This window comes from Talpa europaea (assembly GCF_964194135.1).
Source record: "Talpa europaea genome assembly, chromosome: 12".
In the NCBI taxonomy this organism is placed as follows: domain Eukaryota; kingdom Metazoa; phylum Chordata; class Mammalia; order Eulipotyphla; family Talpidae; genus Talpa; species Talpa europaea.
In genome coordinates this window covers 48030356-48058070 of record NC_140079.1, presented here as the reverse complement: position 1 = coordinate 48058070, position 27715 = coordinate 48030356, and the positions used below count along the sequence as shown (strand labels likewise).

General features: G+C 52.2%; 1 protein-coding gene across 2 annotated transcripts; it reads right to left on the bottom strand.

Moving 5' to 3' along the window:
- Positions 1-105: 105 nt before the first annotated feature.
- Positions 106-23811, bottom strand: KLHL26 (kelch like family member 26; the record flags this gene model as incomplete). 2 transcript variants are annotated; one of them, XM_084250997.1, is made up of 3 exons in its annotated part: positions 106-1687; positions 3514-3696; positions 23735-23811. In XM_084250997.1, the coding sequence occupies 3 exons, from the start codon at positions 23809-23811 to the stop codon at positions 106-108; spliced, it is 1842 nt and encodes a 613-aa protein (XP_084107123.1). The 2 variants fall into 2 exon arrangements, with proteins under 2 accessions (XP_084107123.1, XP_084107124.1); XM_084250998.1 differs by lacking the exon at positions 3514-3696 and having other exon boundaries at positions 23735-23745.
- Between the last annotated feature and the right edge of the window lie 3904 nt (positions 23812-27715).

The window sequence follows — 27715 nt, the reverse complement described above, 5'->3', positions numbered from 1 at the left end:
TGCCCAGGGCAGGTTCCACGGCTCTCAGCCAGGATGTGGCTCTCAGCCAGGATGTGCGCTACCTAGCCTCTTGGGAGACAATGTGGCCAGCAGGGGTCCCAGGAGCTACCTGTGGGTTCCAGCCCGGGGCAGCAGCACAGGGGCACAGGCAATGCCTGCGAAGGACTCGGGGAAGTGCAGGTCACGCTCCCACTCGTCCGTCTCAGTGTTGTACACCTGCACAATGCCTGTCACGTTGTTGAGTCGCCAATTATAGCCACCCACAATGTAAATCTTCTGGTCCAGCAGGCAACAGCCAGCCTCCGACTGGCCAGCCCTCATGGGGCTCACACTTGTCCACTGGTCTGTCTCGGGTACATAGTACTCCACGGCCAGCACGTCAAAGCAGCGGTCTACATGGTCCATGCGGCCGCCCAGGGCATAGATGCGGCCACCTGCTCCCACCATGGCATGCAGCACACGGGGCTCACTCATGGGCGCCTTGAACTCCCACTGATCAGCTGTTGGGTCATAGCAGTGCAAAGCCTTCTTGTCCTCCACTGAGATACCGTAGCCACCTGAGATGTAGAGACGGCCCCCTGCTGCAGCACCCGCATGGCCCCAGGTGCGGCGCTTCAGCGAGCATGCATAGCCCCACTCATTGCGCCTTGGGCAGTAGCGCTCCACTGAGGCCAGGCTACCTGCCCGGTTGCGGCCACCCGTGGCATACACCATGCCACATAGCACATTCAGTTGGAACTGGATGCGGCTCTCCTGCATAGCCTGCAGGCGCAGCCAGCGGTTCAGATGTGGGTCATAGCGATAGCAGGCATCCACTGCACCCTCACCACTGCGATACTGCAGATGCTGGCCACCTGCCACATACACGAAGTTGTCTAGCACGGCCACACACGTGTGGCTGCAGCCCACCTCCATCTCGGTGAGTTCTCGGAAGTGGCGAGCACCTGGCTCAGACAGCTGGTACACCTTGCTGCTGACAGAGCGGTCACTATCAGTGTAGGGTGTGCCGCCAAAAGCCACCAGCGAGGGTATGTCTGAGCGCACAGCTGTGCGTGGTGACTGCATCTCGTGCTGCCGGAAGGGCAGCACCTGGTAGTTGAAAGCCTCCAGCAAGTACTGGCGGCATAGCACGTCTTCCACCATGATGTCCAGCGTCTGCACACTGTCTACCAGCTCTGACGACTGCATCAGTGGGAAGCGAATATGGCACAGCACATGGCTGGCACGTGGCCGCCGGGCTGGATCATGCTGCAGCCAGCGCACAGCAGCACGGAACAGGTCAATCTCAGCACAGCTCTGTAGCCGGTTGCTCTGCAGGTAGAAGACCAGGCGCTCCAGCGGCAGGTGTAGGAAGTCCTCCTCAGCAGCAATCTGCAGGAAGTGCCGGAAGGTGAAAGCATCCACAGACTCCTTGAGTGAGGTCAGGCTGAAGGTGGTAGCCATGTGGCCAATATGGAGGCAGGTCTCCACGCTCATAGCAGCCTTGAGGAACTCCTCACACAGCTCCACCACAGGTAGGGTCTGCAGGAACACAGCAGCACCCAGCACATCCTGAACGCAATCCAGGTCCAGTGTCACCTCAGCACTGTAGGCAAAGTCAATGATGTGCCGCAGGCCACGTGCCGACACACCCTTCAGCTCAATGATACTCTGGTTTGCCTCCCTCATGCCGCCAGTAAACATGGCCCTAAAGGTGGGGAGCACAGTGTGAAGTGGGGTAGATGAGGGCTAGATGCTCGGTTAAGACACACAAAAAAGAACAGATTGTCACACAACTTCCTGCAGATAGTACCTCCCTCCACAGCTTCGTCTAAAGGGTGTGCAACCCAAGACGGCTGGCTAGATGGCAGGGACTCAGGCAGCTCATGGTGGGACACTGACAGTAGCTAATCTCTAGTCACACCATGACACAGCAAGCTCAGAGATAAGGCTGGGACCCCGAGGGCACCATATATTGCAGCCCATAGTTGAGCCCCTCACTGGTTCGTTCCCCTGGGCAAGTGGCTACACCTTCCCCTCCAGAGTCTTAGCCACTGTCACACAGGGATGGGAAGGGGGTGGGCCCCCAGATTGGAGCATCCATTCAGGGGCTGCACTGGGATGATTGCTGTCTCTAGAAAAAGGCCCAAGAGGTCAAGGAACCCCCTAAGAATGGCCCGACGAAGGCCCAGCCCACTGTGAGACATTTGTGAGTGGCCTCAGTTCTGCCAGCTGTGCTCTCTCCTGCTCTGGAAAGATCACTAATGTGAGGAAGGATCCCCAAAGGGAAACGGGGAGGGAACCACAGCATAGCTGCTCAGAGTCCATGGGAGAGTCTAGAGGATGGTATGAGAAGGCTGCTCAACAGTGAGCTGTGTTTCATCATTAATTGTGACCTTAGTGCCTGTCTCTGATGCTATCCCAGGGAAGGGTCCATGCCTGATCCATCCCCACAAGATGCCTGTCTCAAAGTTACACATACAGTGTGGGTCGGGCTCAGCTGCAGCAGGGACAGCTAAGTCTGCCCTTGCTATGGTACCTCCAAGAACAATGCTCCCCCAGCCCCTGCCCCACTCGTCCCCAAGAGCCCCATCAGCCATTGAAGCCACAGTCACACAGAAGGAGTGTTGCCTTTTAAGGCCTCAAGGCTGCAGTGCAGTGCCAACACAAAGGAGCCTTTAAAGGGCATTTCTAGCTGGGCCAACTGCTCGTCCCCAAATCCAGAACAAAAATAGAAGCGGCGCCCCAGTTGGATTGCCTGCTCTGGCTCCCCGGAATGGCCTTGCTTAGCTGGGGGGTGGGGGGGACATCTGGAGGTACACCAGGCAAAGCACGCTGGCCTTGACACACATCTGGCTGGGCTGGAATTCACAAGGGGGACGGGTGGGGGATAGAGAACCACCCCAAGTTAGCCAAACTCTCCCTGGCAGGGTCACTGCCTGGTAGGAGGAAGCTCACCAGCTAGTCCTGGGCCCAAGACAGCCTCCAGCTGGTGAGGAGGATGGCCCCCAGCTCACTCCCTAGGGCCCTCTGTCCCCAGCCCAGCTCAGCACAAGGCAGGCTGCTTGTTAGCAGACAGACCAAACACCGGCAAGGCCTCGCTGTCACATGGGGCCTGGGATTGCACAGGACACCACAGGGTCACTGTTCAGAGTCCTTCCTAATCCTTGGCCGGAGTGTGGGCACCATGAGAGCAGAACTTGGATCCCTGAGGCTTGGGACAGTGCCTGACATACACAGGTGTCATTAAAGACAGGATGAAAACCTGGGGGCTCTGCCATCCTCTCAGGGGTCCCACAGTACATTCAACTTGCTTACATAAACTCTGAATAACTTACAACCTGAAAAACTTAGAAAAACCCAGGCATAGGCACACAGATGGACACTTGGTTCTCTAACCCTAAAGAGTGGCCTACCTAGCACCAGTGTTCAGGGATGTCCTGGCTGGCAGGCAGGCACTGACTCATTCCCTTTGAGAATGAGCTCTCCAACCCCCCCATGGGCTTTCCAGCCCCATACCCAGAGCTCGCTCACCTGAAATAGTCACTGCAGGCTGCCAGGACCACCTTGTGTGCATGGAAGGTCTCTCTATTGATGGTGAGCGCAACATCCAAGAGCTGACCCTGGGCACGGAGGGCAGCAAGGCCCTGCAGGAGGCTGGTGCTGTGGCCAGGTGCGGAGAAGGTACATTTGAGGGCCCCATTCTTGTCGGCTGTGCTGTGGACACAGAGGCGGGGTTGTGGCTGAGCCTTGGGGCCACCTGGTGTCTGCCCAGGGACACAGGCAGGCTCATCCAGGCTCTGGAGCTGCCTCAGGCACACACAAAATTGCCAAAATCTGCCCCAAAGAAGCAGACACAAGACTCAGGTTCCAATCCTACCTCACATGTGCTTGTTGACTAAGCTTCGCAATGGATGCCACCTCCATTTGCCTCCTATAAAATGGGTGGGGATTTACCCCGGACTTGAATAGGCTCCAATGTCCCTTTTTCCCCTTTTTTATTAAGATGAGGTTTACATAATATCAAATTCACCATTTTAAATTGGACAATTCAGTGGCATTTAGTACATTCATAATGTAGTACAACCATTGCCTATATCAAGTTTCAGAGCCCTTCATCACCCCAAAAGGAGACCCACAAGCAGTCACTCCCACTGCACCCTAAACCACCAATCTGTTGTCTGGATTTGCCTGTTCTGGGCATTTCATATAAATGGAGCACAAACCATGTGCATTTTGTGTCTGGCTTCTCTCACTCAGCATGATGCCTTCAGGGTTCTTTCACCCTGAATCAGTATAGTATGAATCAGTGCTACATTCCTTTTTATGGATGAGTAATATTCCATTGTGTGGCCAAATCATCATTTCTTTATCTATTTACCCATCTTTGGATATTTGGGTGCTTTCACCCCTTTAAAGACTTTATTTTTTTATTATTTTTCACTCTAAAATGGCATGTGCCTCCTGAGTGTTCACTTTGAGGTTCAGGACTCTCCATGTCACATTCCCCCAAGTCCCAGTAAACCACCCCAGAGTTCATCTCTCTTCTCTCCCCTGCAGAAAGAGTGGGATTAGGGGCCAGCACAGAACCCTCGTGTGGTACAGAAGAGGGACTCAGTGACCTGCAACCTCCCAGCCGCACTCCCCCAGGAATAGGGCGCCATAAAATCCTCTCACTGGGAGGGGAAGGGGCAGTCTTTAAGGCCTTGCTGCTCCAATATCTGCCCATCTGTGCCCATCTGTGTCCACCCTGGAGAGGAGGACAACCTCACTACCAAAAAGCACCAGGCTGTTTTCAGAGAATCTGGCTCTACCTGTGCTCATCGGTTGTCTAGTCTAGGAAAAAGGCCCATCAGTGCAGAGATAGAGAAATGCTGAGCAGCTTGTTCACGGGCCTAGAGTTATAAGGGGACACAGCAGGATTTGAACCTGGGCTTGGACATGGCAGGCTGGACCCTCTCATTCCATCATCTTCCCAGAGGCCATGGAAGGGGAGGGCAGAGCAAACTGTGATGAAGCCACAAAACCAAGACTCTCTTCCCTAAGAAGATGGATTCACTAGGGATGCAGCTTCAGTGAGATGCAAGTGAGGCAGAAACTCCTGCATCACAAAATGGAGAGTTGGGAGGAAAAGGTCATTTTAGAATAAAAAAAAAAATTAAAGATGAGGGTGAAATCAATCATTACATATAAAGGATAGGGCCTCCCTGGTGGCCTAGGAGTTAAGTCTCAGCACTATCACCATGATGGCCTGAACTAGATCCCCACCCAGGGAGCTAACCCACATATGGAGCAGCAGACCTCTCCTGTCTCACCCATTGCTCCCCTCAGCAGTGTATTTCATTTTCCTGGGGTGTAGGCCAGAGGTGCAGGGGTGAGAGGATTTACCAGAGACGAAGTGGGGAGCAGAACAGGCAGATCTACTGAAATACACTGCGGAGGGGAACAGCAGGTGAAAACTAGATAGAGGTGATGATTGCATGAATTTGTGAAAGCGCTAAATGCCACTGAATTGTTTTAAAATGGGTAACAGAAAAAAAAAAAAATGGTTAACAGGCCTCCCTGGTGGGCAAGGGATTAAGTACAGCACTGTGAAGCTATCTGCAGCCTCTGTAGCATGAGTTTGCTACCCGGCCAGCCAGAGAGCTATCCACATGGTACAGCAGACCTCTCCTGTCTTGCCCGCTGCTCCCCTCAGCAGTGTATTTCAGTCTGTCTGCCTGTTCTGTTCTCCACTCTGTCTCAGGTGAATCCTCTCATCCCCCTGCACCTCTGGCCTATACTCCAGTTCTTGTATGCATAAATAAATTAATCTTTAAAAAAATAATAAAATGGTTAACTACATATTAGGTGACTTTCACCTCAATAGAAAAAACAAAAAAGCCCAACACGACCACAGTAACCCTACAGCACATATGGTTGGCCCCCGCTGCCCCCACTTGCCCCTCGGAACACCCCCTCAACCCCACTTACTCCCTGTCTGTCTCATTTGGGAAATCTTCTATAGATATACCAATACCAATGAATGAATAGTTTAGGAGGCTTTCCCATGTTAATTCACCCTCCAAACATGATAAGAGGAGACAATGCTTTCAGCCCCAGAGCCCAGACTATGGGGGTCAGAAACTCTCAGGACATCCTAGAGCTATATCGCCCCCAAAGCATTCTACCCTCTCCCCAGGGCCTCCAGCTCTCTGGAACTTGCTTTGCCATTCCTGGGACCAATGCCTGCCCACAAATGAGAGCCAGGAATGTGGGCACTGGGCTTTCCAAGAAAGCAAGAGGAGATAGAAGTCTCCTCGGCCCCTTGCCCACAGCTCCCAAAACACAACCAGGGTAAAAGTGCTGCCTGAAGGACAGGGTACACAGTCAGTGCTCAATCGACATTGACATCAGGCAGGGGCACACAGATGGTGCTTAAACAATACTGATATCACATGTAGGGCACATCGTTATTGCTTAATTAATGTAGCTGCTGACACCTGGAGATCCCTGACCACACAGGCTGCCAATCAAGCAGCCCTCTGGAAAGTATCAGGAATAGGGGCAAGCCAGGCAGTGGGTAAGGAGCTCAGGGTCCTGAAGATGTGGGGACACACATGGGAGAGCCTGATGGGAGGGGCGCAGGACCCAGAAGAGAAGGGGCAACATGAGACAGGGTGGTGAGAGGAACAGGGGACATGCTGGGGGATGCACCAGGTGGGGGCAACACAGGACCTGGTGGAGGAACCAGGGCAGGGGACACACAGCAGGAAGCACACAGCCAGCACTAGTGACCAGTGGGAAACCTTCCCTACAGGAGCAGGAGCATGGGGTCCATCTGAGCGGGTGGTACTGAGGTACCTGGGACCAGGGTACACAGAACTCTTGAGTCATGGGAGGGAAGGAAAGGGACACGGGGAGGGGGTGGGGGTGGGGGAAAGGCCTGATCTGCTCGCCTCTCCCTGGCAACTGCTGCAGCACCACTTCCCAAGAAGAAAATAGCCTCAGTTTTCAGACCCTCAGGCCTCCAAGTGCCCCACCCTCGGGTCAGAGGCCGCCCTGCCAGGACATCAGAGGTAAGGCTCACAATATCCTCTCACCCACACCCTCCAATAGGTTTCCAACCACCCAAGCCAGACCCTGTCCTGCACCAGCCTCCACAGATCTTAAGGGAGTCAGTACCCCCCCAGTCCTACCTTTCTGGCTTTCCCAGCCCCTGGCCCCTGTCTTATGGGCTGAGGTGGAGGAGGGAGGAGCGATGTGAAGGAGAAGGAATGGCCTGTCCTTGCAGGCACAAGGGCTAGATGTGGTCAAACTATCTAGGATCAGGCTGGGGTGGGGGTTGGGGCCAGGGAGGGAGTAGGGAGGTAGGAACAGGAAGCAGAAAGGGTCAGAGGCCAGAAAGAGGGGTGTCCCCACATCTCCCAGCTCTGCCACACCCAAAGGGAAACAGTGACATCCAGATTACCTCAGGGCAGAAAACTTGGCTGTGCCTAGGATACCAGACCTGCCCTTGGGAAGCCAAAATCTCCCTGTAAGCCAGGCTCCCATACCTCAGGAGAGCCCCCCCAACCCCCCACCTCTGTGCAGCACAGCTGGTGGGGATCAGAAAAAGCTGGTGGGAGTCTCCCTCCCAGGGCCAAAGGCAGAGCATTGATGCAACATGAACTTCACTATGCCTGTGAATCACCAGGTATTGACAAAGACTAGTACTTGACTTGACAGGTCTGGGGCAGCCTGGGGATGGCCATGTGGCTCCCCAAGGACCCCTCCTCACCACAGTAGGGTGTGTGGATGCACCTGAAGGCACCTTCTTCATCAGGTTTTAGAGATGACCAAACTCAGACCCTCGCACTGAGCAGAGGGTCTGGGAGTCTGACAGGGGCCCAAAGGCTGGGCAAGACCTGTTCCTCCAGGAAGTCGTTAAGGATACATCATAGCCCCCACCTCAATGGTTCCAGTACATGGGCAGAGGGCAGGTTTTCTATCCTTGCCCCACCTTCACCAGCTATGTGACTCAGGCACCTTCCCTGGTGTCTGGATCATTTTCTCAGCTGCCAAGTGGGACAGGCAGAAGCACAGATGTAAGAGGGTTGCCATGAGGGTTGCCCATCACCTCTTGGAACATTGGGGACCAGACCACCTAATTGCCTAGCCTCCCTTCAGGCTGGGGAAGCAACAAGGCTGACAGGGTTGGGGGTGGAGGAGCTCCATCCCATCCCACCCATACTAACCTATCAGTCAAAAGGGTCAAGAGTTTGGGAACATGTGGGCCTCCCAGGTGGCGCAGCCGGCTGAGCGCAGCACTGTGAAGCTGTCCACAGCCTCTGCAGCATGGGTTCGATTCCCGGCCAGCCAGGGAGATACCCACATGACGTGGCAGACCTCTCCTGTCTCGCCTACTGCTCCCCTCAGCAGTGCTTTTGGTCCATCTGCCTGTTCTGCTCCCAGCTCTTTCTCTGGTGAATCTTCTCACCCTCCCGCACCTCTGGCCTGTACCCCAGTTCTTGTATAAATAAATATTTTTTTTAATTATAAAAAAAAAAAGAGCTTGGGAACATGAAGCAGAGCTGAATACACCTGACTGGCCTATCCATGATACCTCCTCTCATAGACTATGTCACAAGCCTGTCAGGATGTGCCATTTTGCTTTCAGTTGGCCTCATTTTTCAATCAGAAGTTCCTCAGAGATTTCAGGGCAAGAGGGAGCAAGAGGGAGAACTTCTTGCATTTCCTCTATCCCCTGGAAACTAGCATTGTCACCAGAAGAAAGATTTCACACGAGGGCAACATCATCCTGGGGTTACTCAACCCCTGGGCATGTACTTTCTGTGGTCTTCCACATATAAAGAGCACCAAGGAATCAGCAACCTCAGAAAGATACACAAACTATGTGGGCTGATAGGTCACAGGAAAGCAAGCACAGCTAGATAGGGAAGACTGAGTCAGTCTCACTCACAACAAGGAAAGAACACTCATTGAGGTAATAGCTTCACCCCTCAAGAGGGCAAAGTCATCAGGGTATCTGACAGCAGATGCTCATGTCCATTGCCAGCCGTAGTATGAACTGTGACCAGTCCAGAAAGGAATTTTGGTAGATCTAGCAAATCCATCTTGACCCAGCAAGTCTACTTGTGGGACTTATCTGAAGTATACTCATGTGCACAGTGAGAGATGGGTGAGGATATTCACCAAATACCATTTCTGGAGTAGAAAATGTGAAACAAGTTAAACACTTCAGATGGTACAAAGAATTATGGTGTCTCCCCACAAAGGGCTGCCCTGCAGCTGAGTGAGTTGTGCACACTCACATGCTCCTATGCAGGACAACAACATCCCAGGGCCTCCCAGGAAAGAAGCAGTCGCTTTCTGCGATAGCCTCACCCCCTTCAAGCCTTCCTCTTTCTGTCCCCCTAAGTCTCAGAGCACCCCACAAGGCTATTATTTCCTTCCTAATGTCTCACAGAGGGGGCCGATGTACCTGGAGTCCCCATCACAACCCCTCCCACCCTGCATACCTCACAGCCTCTGGGGAGCTCAGGGACAGCAGGAGGGAGCCAGCACGCTTGGACAGAGAGGAAGGTTGAACGGAGGTGGGCAAGAGGGGGAGGAAGGGCTGGACGGCCTGGATGACTAAGAAAGGACCCATTACTCAGACCAGCCCAGACAGGGGGCGGCTGGCCCTACGAGGCCATGGGCCCCCAGGAAGGCGGCGGCAGCCCTGGGCTGGTCTGGTCCAGACGGCCACACGAGCCACGGTTACCCCCACTGACTCATCGGAGTTTGTGCGTCAGCAGCTGGGTCAGGGTGTCTCTAGGGGCTACTCACTGCTGCTCAGCTGCACCCTCAGTCTGGATCTGGCCTCTGGGGGGGCCCACATGTTTGGCCTGGGCTTAGGATGTTCAGGCCCACCTACACACTGACCCCCACAGCACTGTCATCAGGCACCCTGGTACGACATGTGGACACCTCCGCTGCCTCCCTCCAGAGATGGGGTCTACTCAGGCCCCAGCCTGCTGGGGCTAATGGCCTGTGATACGAGGCAAAGTGAGTGCCCCTAGGTGAACTACCTGTGGCAGGATCCTCACAATCTCCTCAGGGTCCCCTGCCAGCCAACTGGCTTGCTCACTGCTAGCACCCCTTCCATGGGTCCTTCCCTCACCACACACTCCTTTGTGGACCACCAATACACCACAGACTGGAATTCTCACATTAGGGTCTGCTTTGGTGAGACATAGGTTTAAGGATGAAGCAGGATGGCCTGGTGAGGGCCACAAGAAGTGATTCTGGTAGTTGGAGGTGGGAGCTGCTGGGGGTCAAGCACTGGTGGGGTAAGGGATCCCTTTCCAGGTTCTACAGTTTCCCCAAGCCTAAAAGAGAAATCAGAATCCAAAGCCCCGGAACAGTTCTCATTGGAATGTTTAAAAAAAAAAAAAAAAAAAAAGGCAAGAACAAGAATTTCATGGAAACATTTCTGTGGGGTTTTGTAAAGTTCGTTCCCACCCCCACATGGAGCCCAGCTTGGGCCAGAACAGAGTCTGCCGATATTGCCCCTTTAACATACTGTTCTGACATGCAAATTCCCTCACTTCCCCTGAAAGTCTAAAGCACTTCCACTTTCAAAGCCAATTTTGGTTTTATTGTCCATGTGGCTCCATGGAGCACAATGAGCAGCACAGCTGGTTGGCTCACGCCCCGGGCAGACACCATACCAGGGAGCCCCAGCCACTCCACCCAGGGTCCCCACGCATCAGTGGGGATGATGCTGCACTGTGGTTAATAGAAGGGGACAGAGACCCAGAGAGCACTGAGACCCAGAAAAGGGAAGCACAGCTCCAGAGAGAGAAGACAGAAACCCAGAGAGAGGGGAGGAACAAAGAGAGGACATACAGGGGTGTATATGCAGGCACTGGAAGAAAGAGAAGAAAACCAAGCAGGACCTGAATCTCACATCCCCTGAGCTGGGTTTCTCCAGGGCATAGACAATTGAGTTGTTCATTTTTTCTTCTGGTCACCATGCTGATTGTTCTATATCTTCTGTAATAATTTGCAACAGGCCGCCTAGCAAAGAGGTCAGACTGCGTACCCTTGGGGGAATCAGTGTGTCTCCTCAGAGGGCAGTTGTCCAGGCCGCCAGGCAGGGATGAGCCTGTGTACTTCCCCCACCCACATGCCTCCTCCCAGAGCATGAGCCTGCCCTGGGGGGCATCACCCACAAAGACCACTCCCCTCACCCCCGCCCAGAGCTATGGGAAGGCGCTCAGGCCTACTCACCTATCTCAACTCCTCCAGGCATCCCCTTGGGGCCTCCCCCAATGTGTGCAGGTAATATTCACTGGTCACAGGCAAGAAACAGGCAGAAACATCTGATTGACCTCCCCTAGGAGAAGGCAATGACATTGGACCTCCACAGCTCTCCACAGCTTCACTCTTCCAGGCAACTGGTGCCTCTCAAGTTAGGCCATGGCCTCCTTCCCAGGCTTTATGTCCTCCCCACAGGCTCTCACCCATGTTTCTGGAGGCCCAGGAGCTCTGGTCACTGTTGACAAGAGGACCTAATGGGGAGCACCCCCGCCCCTACCCCAACTCTGCCATTTCTCAAGGCTCAAAAGGAAAGCATGGGCCTCCCCAGTGGCCCATCAGTTGGGCGCTGGGTTGCGAAGCTGCCCACAGCCTCTGCAGTGCCCGTTCGATCCCAGCTGCTCCCCGGCTGCTCCCCGGCCACCGGAGGAGGGTCCCACATGGCGCGCAGACCTCTCCTGCCGCCCGCTGCTCCCCTCAGCAGTGTACTTCGGTGCTTCTGCCTGCTCTGCTCCCCGCTCTGGCTCTGGTGAATTCTCTCACCCTCCCATGCTTCTGGCTGTACCCAGTGCTTGTATAAATAAATAAGCAAATCTTTTTAAAAAAAAAAAAAAAGGAAAGCAGACCCAGACCCCATTCCTCCCCAGCAATTGTGTACACATGCCTCTCCCTGCCCCACTGAGAAAGAACACCCACTCCAGAAGGGCTACTGGTCCAGACAGTAAAGCCTGGAAAGGGGATACCATCATCAGCCCCATCTCACAGACAGGGTCATTGAGTCAGAGTGAGTTAGGCACCTGCCCAAGCCTGCACAGCACAGAAGAGGTCTAGCTGGTGTCGACCTCTCGTAGTCCCAGGAGGATGGGCCCCTGATCACTCCGTGATGCAGATGGGGAAATGGAGGCAGGGAGAGCTGAGACCATCTGCCAGGAATACAAAGAGGGAGGATGTGGTGGTTATCAGAAGAAGATGGGACAGAGCCCTTCAGTGCTACCCACAGCAAGGGTGTGGGCTATCCCACTAACCCTCCCACTACCATCTAGGGACAAGACCCCACTCTGTCAGGTTATGATGGGAGAGGGCCATCATCAGTTCCCCAAATCTCTCTGAACCTACCAACCCAGACCTATTTGTCATCCTTGCTCATCACTCTATCTGGATACTATCTATCTATCTCCACTCTGTCTCTCCAGGCTAAAATGGGAGCCCTAACAGGGCAGGGTAAGTTCTGTCTTCTGCTATGTCATAGAAATCAGCATTGTGTCTGGCACGTGCTCAGCCTGCACTCATGTGTGTTAACTGGATGGCTGGCTGGATAGATGGCAGATGGGTGGATTAGTAAGTGGGCGAATGGCTGGGTGAGTGGGAGGGTGAATAGATGGGTGAGTGGGTACGTGGATGAATGGGTAGGTGTGTGGGTTTATGGATGGGTGGACGGGAAAGATGGGTGGGTGAATGGGGAGAATGTGTAAGTGGGTGGGTAGGTAAATGGATAGATGAATGAGGTGGCAGATCGATGGCTGCTAGGTGGCGGCACTGGTTGAAGTCCATCTTGTATCTCTACTCACTGTTCACCCCCTCCATGAGATGTCCTAGTCCAATCATGGCATGAGGGATGTTATTCATTGACAGGGATCAATAAGGACTGTCTGGGATGTCGGCCTCTGTACTTTGTTAATGTTGTTTCCATGTTAAAAGGCCGATTCTTATGCCCCCCTCCCACTTCATATGCTGCATTCCCGGTCCATGGACTATTTATTCTATGCTCCTCCACTACCCTCACCTCAAAGCCTTCTCCAAGCTTCCCTTGCCCTCCAAGTCCAAGTCGGGCCCCCACACCGCAGGCAGCAGTAGCAAACTAGTGGGCAGGTATCAGGGTGCGGCATCTCCTATTTTGTTACCTCCCACTGATGTAAGGCTGATCCCATCCCTCCGCATTATCCCCACTGTACTGGGCTTAAAGATCAGTCGCTTGAATGAACAAAACCCCCTTCACTCTAAAGATCAGGCAAGTAGGTGCATGACTGCACGGCCCCAAAGCACTGCTGGGAAACCCAGCTAGATTCCAGCACTGCCAAATTCCATCATCTCAAGGCCCAGCCTGGCTGCCTCCTCAACAGGGAAGGTGTTGAGGCCCCAAAAGGGATGGGGCTCCCAAATGGCCCATGCTCATGCCCATGCCCAGAGGTGCTAGGCCAGACACAGGCAGATGCAGAAGTGGGGACCCACCTGGTTCAGGTCCTTTCCAAGCAGTGAAAATTCAGGCATCAGAGGGGGTCTGCTGTGAAAACCTTCATTGTAAAGAATATCAACATCCCTCCTCTCTTCTAATAAGGGCCCCCAGTTCCCCTCAGGGAACCCCCTATTCTCCATTCTACCCTAGTGGTAAGGGATCAGGAGACCCAACCAGGGCTGGAAAGGGATACTCATGACCCATTTAATCGAATCAAAGCCTTCTTTGGAACTTATGTTGGAGTAGAGACTCCTTTTCCTCCTGGGGTTGCTGGGATGGTAGGAGGCAAGGTGGGGTAATCTTCCCCAGTAAAGAGGAAAAAGCAGGGCTGAGAAATGGAGTCAGAGATTCCCAGGGAAAGCATCTGAGCCCTGAATCTCAATTGAACCTAAAACTGGAATTCTCTTAAACTATCTTCTGTAAACGATCCACTTTTATTTTTTAAGTGAAATTGAGTTTCTGGCTTTCAATACCGTGGAGGGGGGCGGATCTTCAATGTCAGAAGCCTCACGTATGGGAATCCTGTCCACTTCATTCCAGACAAGGGAAAACTCCACCATGGAGTGAAGACTTCAGTTGCTGCCTCCCTCTGAACTGCACAGGGCTTCCTACCCTGGGGATGGGGTGGGGACTCAAGAAAATCATGCCAGGTAATCTGCAGGCAGGTGGGCCATTGAGGGGGGCGGGGGGGGGGGGAGACAAGTGGACCATCTGAGGAATAGTGGGTGGCACCCGTATTCAGTCTGAACCCAGCCTGCTTGTGGCCAGATGGCTCCCTGTGAAAGGTCAGCAAGCTACCCGCGTCCCCAACCCGAGAAAGTTCAGCTCTAAATGCTAAAATGCTGGCAGTGTGCCCGAGGCTGGGGCTGCAAGACTGCAGTTACCATCAGCCTCAGCAAGGAAAACACCGCCCATCATTTCTGCAAGTGACTCACGTGAAGCATAAACATTTGTGTGCTCCCAACCGCCCTGCCTTAGGGGCAGGCAGGCAAGATTACCCCTTTGCGTGACAGAGGGGAAGAGAGAGCAGAGACACCCTCCTGGGGTTGAGCAGACCTCTCAAAGGAAAGCACACCATAGAGCTTGAACTACAGTCCTGGAAGTTTTCCAAGTGGGCAATGCCTATTTGGGGGCCCCCTTATGTGCCTATAGCCAACTTCTGAACCCCACCTTGGAGCATGCCCCCGTCTCTACTCCCATCATGGAAGAATCTGGGGAGGTCATGTCCATCTGCTCCAGCTTCCTTCAGCAGACTGCTTCCAATTCTAACATCCCCTTGAGGAGACAGCTCTCCGGATATCCAGCCCAGCCTACTCCTGCCCTATCCATCTTTGACCCCTGTGGGATTTCTCTGTGGTGGCGTCAGAAAACATCTTCAGCCTCCATCCTCAGAGACCCCCCCCCAAGGCCTTTAAAAGCACAAAGGCCCACCCCTCAAGATTTTCTCGGCAGCAATTCCGGAAGCTGCCTCCCTCACAGGAAAGGTCTTAGATTCCCCGAAGGTGCTGGTTACTTCCTCCCAAATCACAGTATTTTCAGTGTGAGGCGAGATGGTGCACAAGGAGAGATCAGCTGCTCTGTCGCTCAGTGAGGGGTCTGAAATCAGGCTGGATGCTCACCAAAACCCAAAACCCGCTCTGCAGAGCAGGAATGTTAGGAAAAGGCTCTGTAGCCCTGGGGGACCCGTTGCAGGGGCGGGGGAGGAAGAAGGGGCTGGAGACTCGGGGTTAACAAGTGTTAAGAGAACTCGTCTGCACAGCTGTGGCGGCTACCACAGGAGGAGGGCGGGGCTGCACAGAGGAGATGCAGCGGCCGGCCCCCACTTCCCACAGCAGGCAGCTGGACAGAGAGCGGCTGTCCGTTCCCCTTCTCCACCACTGCGCTCAGATGTCTGTTAGCTAAGCGAAACCCACGAGAAATGGTACTGTTTGCTGGCTTCTCTCTAATGGGGCTGATTTACTGACAACATGTCATGTGTTTCTATTTCTACCCAGACCCTGCTGTTAAGTAATGGGAATAGGAGGGTGTGGGGCATTTGCTGAATGCTATCAGAGACCCCCCTGTGAAGGCCTGTCTTCGGGGAACACACATTCCAGGGGACACAGGTCTTTAAGCACACAGCGTACTCTAAGCACAGGACCAAGGAGGTGGTAGTGGGCAGTGGTAGACAGAATGGCACACCCCAAAATGGTAGCACTGGAGCCATGCACAGCACTAGATCAGGACACGCCAAGCTGAGGGGAGAGCAGGGCAAAGGCCGGGAAGGGTGCATGGAGGAGAGGTGGGCAGGATCTCACTGTGGGAGCTGGGGGCAGGGGGGCGTTGAGCACACGTTCTGCAAAGGGGAAAGCCCCCCAGCAGGTATCACACAGGGCAATGACATGTCCGATGTCTACCTTAAGAGAAGCCCACTGGTTGGAGTTGGGGAGCACCTGGGAAGGGAAGAGTGGATGATAGTTCGTGCCAGGAAGAAGGAGCTGGACCCAGAATGTGACTCAAAGGTAGAACTAACTAACATGACATGTCTACAGATGAAAGGAGGAGGGAGCAAAGAAGTATCTGGGGGCAGCATTATCAAGAAGCTCAGAGCAGATGAGTAGGAATGAAACTGGGGACCCCTCCCATGGTACCTATGGCTCTCAGGAGGAGGGGCACTCTGGGGAACAGGAACAGCAAGAGGGCTCTGGAATCTTCCAGGTAGGGTGTCTCACTCCACCCCCAGCCACTGAATGCTCACAGGCAGCACAGCCTCTCAGGCCAAATTTAGTCCCCATCTTCTAACGTACTGGGCAGCCTCCTCCCACGCCCACCCCCAACACACACCTGATATGCCCTCCCCCAACACTCATTCTCAGTCCAAGATGGAAATCTGAGAGCCCCCCCCTCCCTGCCCAGCAGGGCGGACACCACCATTAGTCAACATGTTGTACTAATTCAACCTGAAATCTTTCCCAAACCTGTGCCTGCCTCACCACCTCCACTGCCCCCATCTAGGTTGAGTCCTCTTGTCTCTCCGCAGAGGCATCCTTACAAAACTCAGATCTGATCAGGGTGACGCTAACCCAAACCCTGCCTGGTTCCTGGGTTCTCTTCCCACCTTCTCCAGCCCCTCTGAGGCTTTCTGAACCATCCCTAAGACCAAAGGAACGTGAGCACAAACCTCCAGACCTGGCCTCACTGAGGTCGCCATGCATGTTGACAGTCAAAATTCACTCCATCAAGAAGATGGGATGACACATGGCATGGGTCCCCCCAAGATGATGACAGGATAGCTAGCAGAGGTTGATAAAACCTTTCTACCCTGGTAACTGTGGCCAACAAGAAGGCCACCCCCTGGGGCCACAGCTACCAGTTGGAGGTAGGTCAGCTGTGAGACTACCATTGTGCACAACTCACGGTGAGGTATGAGTCTTCAGGGCAGCTCCCCTTCATAAGCCCACAGGGCCGTTCTGCAGAGTGAGGAAATGGAGTACCTTACCCCCCAGGAGCAGATCCCCGAACCCTGGTCCCCAGCACCCACACTTGTGCACCTCACCAGTTTGTCCCAGACTTAACTGCCGCCACCCCAGCACGCTGCTGAAACCACAGAGATCACAGTCACCTGCCCCCTCATTGTGGCAGAAGCAGCTCAACTTGACATACTGCATTCTCCCCTGGCCCTGCAACTGTCCTCCTATTCATGGTCACCAGATAATGGTGCCACAATCCTCCCAACTGCTCTGGCCAATTGCCATGAACTGAATGTTTGTGTCTCCCCAAAATTCATATGCTGAAACCTAACCCCCAATGAGATGCATTAGAAGGTGGGGCTTTGAGGGGTGCTTAGGTCTTAAGGGTGGAGTCCCTGTGAGTGGGATTAGCGTCCTTATAATAGAAACTCCAGATTGTTCCCTCCCTTTTTCTGCTCTGTAAGGACACATAAGAAGATGTTTGTGAACCAGGAGACAGTGCCTCAACAGAAACCAGGCTCTGCTGGCACCTTGATCTTGGACTCTCAATGTCCGGAACTAAGAGAAGTAAATGTCTGTTTATGAGTCCCCAGTTGGTGGTATTTTGTTACAACGACCCAAACACACTGAGACATCAGCTTCTCTTTTTACCCACTTTCCACGTGGACTTGTCAGCAAGACCTACCAGAACCCTTGGCCCCCACCGCACAACAGATGAAACACTACAGCATCAGGCCCATAACACAATCTCCAAACACTCTGATGCACATTAGACGTGCAAGGTGCCAGCTGAGCACACCTAGCCACTCCACCCTACTTCTTCACCCTACTTCTCAGGTGAAGAGTCTAATACATGGAAGGTTGAAAACATGCCCAAGGTCGCAGAGACCTGTTCCTCAAAAGAGGCACCATAGACTCACGTGCCTGATACCCCAAATTCCGGAGAGGAAGAGTTGAGTCCCCATCTCTGAAAGGCCAAATTCCTGCCTTTCCCTTCCCCCCCTGAAAAGAGAACAAGGCCAAAGGAATCAAAAGGTCAACTTGCCCCCAAGTCTTACAAGCAGGAGTTAGAGAATGGATACTTCCAGAGTTGTTGAACTGAGAAGAGACAATGTGGGCGTAACCAAAGAGGGCCTGTTAGGAACGTTTAAACAAGCCAAGGCCACCAAGCAGGAAGGAGCAGATGCCTCAGCTGAACTATGCCAAACCGTTGAGTTATATCCTGACCCAAAACACCTGCAGCCAATGCACCCCCTCACCGGATACCCGTGCATCAGCCCCAGGAGCAGTGTGAGTCAGTGAGACTGGGTCTTGTCCAGATACCTTGAGGGAAGATGGGCTGAGCAGCAAGGGTGCCAAAGGCCCAACCTCTGAAGAGCCTCCATGGTGAGGTTCCTCAGGACATCCTCATCCAGGTACCTCATAGAGATGGAATTTTAGCTAGGGATATGAGACTTCCTAGAGAGCAGTACATCCCCTCATAACACCCCACGTGGCTGCAAACCTGTTCCCCAGAAGCCTGAACCCCAAGGTGGAGCTGAGAGAGGCCAGCTAGAGAACAAGTGTCTTTTGTGCGCATGAGTCAGAAGCTAGGACCACCCCCCAGTGCAGCCCCCAGTTGAGGCAGCCACACTCTGTCCACCCGGGAGGTTCGCCTCTGTCTTAATGACCATCTCTACTAGGCAACGGTTTTTGTTGATCCCTGGAGATAGGAAGGAAACAGAATAAGCTTTTCTCTTTCTTTTTTCCCCCTTGGTTGCAGAAAAGAAAAGTTGAAACAAACAAGTTATATAACACTGAGGGCGGTGGGGGGAGTACAATCCCTCCTGAGGACTTCTAGAGTTGTGGGACTGCTGGTAGGGCCAAGGGAAGACAGGAACCACCCCCACCCCTGGCCAAGTGACAGAACACTTCATGGGACAAAAAGGCAGACACAGGCGCTGCATGGCAGGCTGGAAAACCAGCCACACAAACAGGTTGGCCTCCCGCGGCCCTCAACAGTACCACAAGTCTCCCCAAGAAGGCAAGGACCCAACACAGTACAGTTCAAGGGACTTCCTACTTAGCAAACCGCAAACCCTAGAGAGAGTATTTGCCCCCTTCTCTCGCCCCTTCCAATATTTCTAGAACACTCACCACCTCAGACCTGCCCATGATCCAGGCATCCAGACAGAAATGTGCTCCACCCTCAAGGCATGTCCACAAAGAAACACACCTGATAAGGTTGGGCGTGATAGCGCAATCCATGACACACAACAGCCACACAACCCAGCAATTACACCCCAAGGAACTGAACAAAGATGTGCAAAGACTTGTACACGAGTGTTCAGAGCAGCACTGTTCACAATCACCAAACGGTGGAATAAGCCTAACTGTCCATCAGCTGGTGAACAGAAAGACAGAATGTGGCCTGTTCACTTAAGGAATATCAGTCAAAAAAGTTATGAAATTCCTATATGCACTACAACATGGATGAACATCAAAAATATACAGAGTGAAAGAAGGCTAACACAAAAGGTCACACAGTGTATGATTCTATTTACAAAACAGGTAAGCTTATGAAAACAAAGACAAATGGTTCCTAGGGGCAGAAGGGAGGGCAAGTGGTAAGTGACTGCTAATTGGGATAGGATCCTCATTTGGGGTGATAAAAACATTCTGGAGCTAAACAGAGGTGGTAGCTGCACATCTCTGTGAAATGTTCTAAATGCCACTGAATTGTACACATTTAACAGGTGAATTTTATGTTGTATGAATTTTACCTCAAAAGACAATCAATGGGGGCCTCCCCGGTGGCACAGCGGTTGAGTGCTGGGTTGCGAAGCTGCCCGCAGCCTCTGCAGTGCCGGTTCGATCCCCGGCTGCTCCCTGGCCACCGGAGGAGGGTCCCACATGGTGCGCAGACCTCTCCTGCCGCCCGCTGCTCCCCTCAGCAGTGTACTTCGGTCCTTCTGCCTGCTCTGCTCCCCGCTCTGGCTCTGGTGAATTCTCTCACCCTCCCGCGCTTCTGACTGTACCCAGCGCTTGTATAAATAAATAAATAAATCTTAAAAAAAAAAAAAAAAGACAATCAATGAGGCCTCTCTTGGTGGCGCAAGGGGTTAAATTGCAGCACTATGAAGCTATCTGTAGCTACTGCAGCATGAGTTCAGTACCCGGCCAGGGAACCACCCACATGGCGCAGCAGACCTGTCTCGCCTGCTGCTCCCCTCAGCAGTATATTTCAGTCAGTCCTCTTGTTCTGCTTCCCACTCTGTCTCTGGTGAATCCTCTCACTGCCCCCTCCCTCCCCCCACCACACACACCTCTGGCCTACACCCCTGCTCTTGTATGCATAAATAAATAATCTTAAAAAAAAAATTTTTTTTAATGACAATCAATGAGGTGATCAGAAAAAGTAGTCTGAGGGTTAGCTGAGTGGTCAGGCAGGCAACTCTAGAAGGTCATGATTTCAGATGGTGGCAGGATGAAGAAGAATGAAGCGCAGGCAGGTTGCATGTCAGGCCTGGCTGGTGATTGGATAAATGAAGAATGACAGTAAACAAAGACAGTTAAAAAGTTTTCTCCACCTCAAGAGGATCCTTGCAGGAGTTTATCTGCCACAAACTCCCTCCAAAACTTGATTCTCTTTCTGTGTGCTCTGTCCTATGATACTAGGGAATCCCACCGTCTCCCCACACAGCTAGAATAGCAAAAGCATAATCCATTAAAAAAAAAGACAAATTGGACCACATCATCATAATAAACTTTTGCCTATGAAAGATAGCATTAAGGAAATAAAAAGACAAGGGCCTCCCCGGTGGCACAGCGGGTTGAGCGCAGCGCTGTGAAGCTGTCCACAGCCTCTGCAGTGCACGTTTGATTCCCGGCCGGCCAGGGAGAGTCCCACATGGCGTGGCAGAACTCTCCCGTTGCACCCGCTGCTCCCCTCAGCAGTGTATTTCGGTCATCTGCCTGTTCTGCTCCCCACTCTGTCTCTGGTGAATCTTCTCACCCTTCTGTGCCTCTGGCCTGTACCCCAGGTCTTGTATAAAAATAAATAAATCTTTAAAAAAAAAAGAAAAGGAAATAAAAGGACAAGCAAGCAATAACTGGGAGAAATTATTTGTAAATCATATATCTGACAAAGGATTTGTGCCCAGAATACATACAGGATTCTTAAAACTCAATAATGAGAAGATAACCTAGGTTAAAAATGGGCAAAAAACAGAAAAAGGAAAAATACAAAAAAAAAATAGGCAAGATCTCAAGAAATTTTATCAAAGAAGTGAGCACACAATAAGCCAATGAGAAAAAATGTCCACTACAATTAGTTATGAGGGAAACGTAAATTAAAATATGGATAAGATACCAACATACACTTAGAATAGCTAAAATGGAAGACTGGCCATATCAAGCGTTAGCATGGTCAGGAGCTTCTATAATTCCCTTATCTTGCTGATAGGAATGAAAAAGGTGCAATCACTTTGGAAAACAATTTGGCAGGTTCTTAAAGAATTAAACCCCTGCTACTAAAGGACCTAGCCATTCCACTCCTACATAGTCATGAGTCACCTAAATAGGACACATTCTGAGAAATGCATCCTTGGGTGATTTCATTGTGCGAACATCAGAGTGCATAATTACACAAACCCAGTTGGTACAGCTTACTACATCCTAAGCTATATTGGAATTATAAGTGGTCCCTTGTTGACTGAAACATCTTTATGCAGTGCATAACTGTGTTTATCCAAGATGATGAAAGTGTTTACCCACAGGAAGACATGTATCCAGATGTTCACTGCAATTTTATTTGTAAAAGTCAAAAAGGAAACAACTCAAGTATCTATTCACCAGTAAGTGGATAAACAAACTGCATCCATACAAGAGAATACTACTATATGGTAAAAAAGAAAAAAGTCTGATACTCATGTCAACATGAATATTCTAAGGGAAAAATGCCAGATATAAGAAGCCACATATTGTATGATTCCATTCATATAAAACTCCTAGAAAAGGCAAAACTATAGACAGGGTGACAAAAGATCAGGGTGTGCCTGGGAGTGGATACCGGGCAACTGCAAAAGGGATTAAGGGAGCTTTAGGGGGGTGACAGAAGCATGCTAAAAAACTGGGTTGTTGAAATAGGTGCAAACCCTAAAAATTTATCAAAATTCAATGAACCGCTCAGCTAAAATGAAAGCATTATATGGTATATTAATCATACCTCGTCCTTGCCCCAGCTTCCCCCAAAACAAGGCCCAAGGCAGGGATCTAAGGTTTGCTGTCCCTTCCTGTCTTTCATTTATGTGCCACCTCATGCCCTTGTCAAGAAGCCCTACCCACTCTACTCCCTGAATGTCTTTGCAAATCCTCTAATCCTTCCTTGTTCCCCACTGCAGGCATCCAAAGCCCAACTCAGGCACCCAGGTCATTAGTCCTTCCGGCTGGCATCAGCCCAGGTCCCCGAAAGAGCACACAAGTACTGACTAACTTTATCAACTACCACATTGAAATTATCTGTGAAAGTAGCTCACCACCCAGGAAGAGCCTAAATTTCCTCCTTTGCAGGCAGGAGATAGTGGGGTTGTCCTGAGGGCTGGGATAAAAAAGTCTGCCCCATGCTGGCCTTGGGCAATGAAAATGGGAGACGGGCCTCCCGGTGGCGCAAGGGGTTAAGTCTCAGCACTATCAAGCTATCACCAGTCACTGCAGCATGAGTTCAATCCCCGGGCAGGGAGCTACTCACATGGCACAGCAAACCTCTTCTGACTCACCCGCTGCTCCCCTCAGCAGTGTATTTTGGTCAATCTGCCTGTTCTGTTCCTCACTCTGTCTCTGGTGAGTTCTCTCACACCCCACAACTCTGGCCTATACCCCAGCCCTTGTATGCATAAATAAATAAATCTTTTTTAAAAACATATAATCCTTACTCTGGGGTTTAAATAACCAGTCTCAGGACTTGGCCAAAAGGAAAAGAGACTCCCTCTGATAAAAGGGGTTGAATTCTGCCACTTGGTCTGAGAGAAAACCTTTCTTGGAGTCTTTTAGCCTGAGAGAAGGGATTCAAACCCCACGGTGACAAGAGGGAAGAACCCTAAGGATGAGTCCTCCCAGTGTTTTCTTTAGAACATCAAAGAATTCTCACCATCCTCAGCCTCCCAAGACCCCCCATCTGAGGACCACCCCCCAGCTCCTCATGTTCCTCCCTGCCAGGGCCCCTGAGTTCCCCTCTCTCAAGTTCTCCGAGGCCCATTAGACCTTTCAGACACTCAGGGTCATCTGAGTCCTCTATCCCCAGCTTCCCACAGTCTTCATCTTAAGTCCCCTCAGCACACCTTCAGGACCACCTTTAGTCACCTCATGGTCCTTTCAGAATCCCCCAGGAAGTCTTGGGACTCAGCCCAACCAATCTCCCCCTCAGTACCCTCCTCAGAGACCCCAAGACAGCCTCAACAGACGACAGACTATCCATACCCCCTCTTTTGGCGTTCTCGCCCTCCCAAGCCACTTGGTACCTCCAGTTACCCTATGGTCCCATCATATTCAGAAGCCCCTGGGTTTCCCTTCAGACCTTCATGTTCCTTCAAGCCCCTCAGGCCGCAAGAACGACGAGTCCTGGTCCTGGAGGCCTCATCCCACTTACAGTCGCCTCCTCAATAGCTTTCGGTCCCCCAGTGCTCCATGGTTTGCGGTAAAGAACCTGTGGCTGGCCCAAGCGTCTCCCCAGTGCTTCGGGACCCCCAGGAGCCCCTGCAGGTCACCCCCACACAGGAGCAGGTGCAGGCCCACCCTGCCGACCGGGTCTCACCTGCTTGGGCGCTCGGGGCCCGGGCCCGCACCAAAGCCACCGCCACCAGCGGCACTGCCACCACCGGACTCCGCCATCTTTCCGCCGCGCCGCGCGTTGGAGTGACGGAGCCGCACGCGACCCGCCCCGGAGACGCAGAAGCGGGGATACGGGGCGGGGCCTACATCGAGTGGGCGGGGCGTGGGTGAGAGGTGGGGCCGGGCCTGAGGAGGTGGTGGAGCGGAGCCAGGCAGAGCAGGGTCCTGTTCTGTTGAGGGGAGAGAAGGGGCGGGGTCAGGACTGAGGCAGGGCAGGGTCTGAGGAGGGCCGAGACCGGCCTATTTTGAGGGAAGAAGATAGGTGAGGCCTGGGGCAAGGGGCGGGGACATGCCTAAGGGAGGGCGGGGCCTGAGGACGGGCGGGAGGGATAAGCCCGAGACCTATTTGGAAAAGGAGAGAGGGGGCGGGGCATAACTAGGCATGGGCGGGGCCTGGAGGCTTAGGTCTTCTGAGGGGAAGGAGGGTTAGGGTCAGGCCTGAGTAAGGGCGGGATCTGAGATGGAAAGGTGTCTGAGGAGAGACAGGGCAGGTATAAGGTTGTGGATTGACGTGACAAGAACATCGAGCAGGGCAGTGTTTGTAGAGGGGTCGGCCTAGATACAGGGAGAGACTTACCTGGGGAGGGGTGTGGCCTTGCATTGTGAATGGGGCAAAGGCGATGGGCACGTGGCTGGTGTCAAGGACTGGGTGGAGGGTGGACCGGGGAAGGACTGGGTTGAGTGTGACTGGGGGGCTAGAATTAGGGACAAGCCGGGTTGTGAGGTAAGTTCTGGAAAGAAGGGAGGAGGTCAAAATGGTAGGAGGGGTGTGGAGAAACTCGTCCAAGAGCTCCGACAACCTCCCTTCCCCTTCTCATGGTAACCTCCCTGCTAAGATCGCCTTCAGAGTAGAGAAATCATCCTGCTGCCTTCCCAGCCTCAGATTTCCAGTCCTTCTCTAAATACCCTCCCCCAAGCCTCCACCCTCAAACCCAAAAACCTCCCTACCCTCCGACCCCAATCATTTGCCCTCAAGATTCCCAAACCTCCTCTTTCCCCACCAATTCTAGTTCTCACACTCAGAATCCCTGCCCTCATAGTATCTTCTTTACCCTCTATTCAAACCCCAACTCCCACTCTCCCTAATCCTTGCCATAGACCCTTCAAATCCTCACACCCCCCCCCCCAAAACATTGCACCAGACCCAACCCCCTTGAATGTGCAACCTCCAGCCACACCAAATATTCAACCAGGACTCTACATCTGAGTCCTTACTTTTTAATCTGTGTTCATGCTTTTCTTGCTTACATCCTTTCTTTCCTCTCTTTTTTCCTTCTTCCCTACTCTGGATCCCATGGAGTCCAGAGCCCATGAAGCATCTGCAAAGTTCCCAGAGTCTTCAAGGGGACCTCCCTACTCCTCATCCCACTGAAATTCTAGAATCTCTTACCTGGAAGGATCCGAATCCCCAGGATCCTCTCACCAGTCTGAACCCATTTATTTTCTCATCCACTGAATAGGAAAGAGCTCCCTTGAAATTGGCTCAGGGATCTAGATAGGGCTCAGAGCCCTCCCTTAAGTCAGTGTTGAATAAAAGGGAAGGAAGTAGGACTGGAGACCCCAGAAGAGAGAGCTGAGGGCCTGCCTGTGTGGGCATCTGCAGGTAGAACCAATTCAACTGATCCATCTCCATCACAGGACTGGGTACACAATGGTACTAATCTTTCAATAAATGCTCAGGAGTAACATTATGCAAGCTGGCAGATATCGGGAGCTGAGAGGCCATGCTGACCTCTTCAGCACACAATAAATGCTCAATAAATGTTGAATGCGTGTGTGTGCATGAGTAACTCAAGTTCTGGCAGCTCTGTACACACAACCTCACCCACCCATGCTCAGCCCCACCACTCAGGTCTTTGTTCCATATGAACCATATGGAGGCATCCAAATCCGCTCATTCGGCAAAGACCTACAGCCCACACACCCGCCACACATATGGCTGCAGTCAATGGCATCCATATGCACACACACTTCATAAACACTCAGATTCGACCCACATGTCAAACACACAGACTCACAGCCAAAGATAAGCAAAAAGAGGTTTGCTGGGCCTCTGGACATGTGCACATTGCACACACATGGTGATATGGACACACTGAGTTTTCCAAGATCATGTGGCCCAGGACAGTCAGTGCAAAGGTCCTAAGGCAGGAACATGCCTAGCAGGGAAAAGTGAGGGGGATGAAGAGGGGAGGAAAATATGGGGTGGGAGATAGTGAAAGGCATCTATCTGCACATGGATGGCCTCTGGACCACTGTGGAGATGTCGCCTCTTCACAAAATGAAGAAAGGAATATTGTGAATAGAGGGGATGTAACCAGCCAGGGGCAATAGCCTCAATTTGGGACATCACTTAGGAGGCACAAATTTTTCAGGCCAAATGATTGGGTTCACCCAGGGTGATGGCTGAGGAGGTGAGACGTGGCCTAGTCAGAATGCTGGTGAAATCAGCAGGAGACAAGACAAGTGCCCTGCAGTGTGAGGCAGAAAAAGACCAGCGACTTCTTTGGGGTTCTTGGCCCAAGTCTGAATGGCTACTATACCTGACTGGATGGGGTAGGTGGGAGCATGGACAGTCCATAAAAATTGTTGCACTCCCTCATCCAGTACTGATGACCTGTGGTTTGGCAGAGTCCACAGGATGGGCCCCCGAGTCCATAGGCCTGGCTGCCATCTGGCCCACAGCTGCTATTGTTCTCCAAAGGCAGGGACGTTGCCACCTGCTCCCCACACCAAACCATCTGTGGGACTCACACCCAGGTTGGAGCAGAGGTCTCCTCACAATCCCCAGGTGTCAAGGAGCGGGGAATCAAGGCCTGTGGTCCGGGGGCACCTTGTGTTCTTGACCTCATGCTGGGGCCGGCATCCATCATCTGCCCTTGAAGCTGTTAATGCTTCCACTGTCACCTTTGGCTTCTCTCTAAACAAGACAGGCCAAGATCAAATAAATGCTTGCTCTCTGCTACCACCCGTAGTTTCACATCTGTTTTGTCGGAACTGTAAGACCTCGGGTGGGTAGCTCCAGCTCTACACCTCAGTTTTACCAACTTTAAAATGCCCCTGGTGGTGCAAGGGTTCAAGTCTCAGTGTTATCAAGCTTTCACCAGCCACTGCAGCATGAGTTCAATCCCCGGGCAGGGAGCTGACCCACATGGTGCAGCAGACCTCTCCTGTCTTGCCTGCTACTCCCCTCAGCAGTGTATTTCAGTAGATCCGCCTGTTCTGCTCCCCACTTTGTCCTTGGAGAATCCTTTCATCCCTCTGCGCACCTCTGGCCTAGACCCCAGTTCTTGTATGCATCAATAAATAAAAATAACTCTTTAAAAAAATAAAAATGTCCCTGAGAGACAAAGCGGAGATCAGGATGACACAAGCAACACACAGCACTCAGGACAGCTCAGGGGCAGGTCCTTGCCTGAGTCATTGCCAGCTTTCAGCTTTACTGTTTCCCTTCCCCTATGCCCACTCTGCCTCCCTCATCCTGTTTCATCTTTCTCCTTATCTAACATGCCTTGTATTTTAGGAGTTTTTTTAATTGAGATATAATCCCAGTACCAGAAAATTCAACATTTTAAAGTAAATAGTTCATTGGCACTTATATCTAGTTCCAGAACATTCTATCACCCCAAAAAGAAACCCATTCCCCATAAACAGTCACTCCCCGTCCCCCTTCCCCATTTCCTGACAACAATCTGCTTTCTGTCTCACGGATATGCCTACTCTGGGACTATAATATAATGGATCACACACTGTGTGGCCTTTTGTGTCCAGTTCTCTCACTCAGCATCATGTTTTCAATGTTCATTCATATTGTAGCATATGTCAGAGTTTCTTCACTCCTTTTTATAGCTGCCTGATGCTCCACTGTATAGCTAGGCCACATTGGTTTCATGCTTCATCTGTT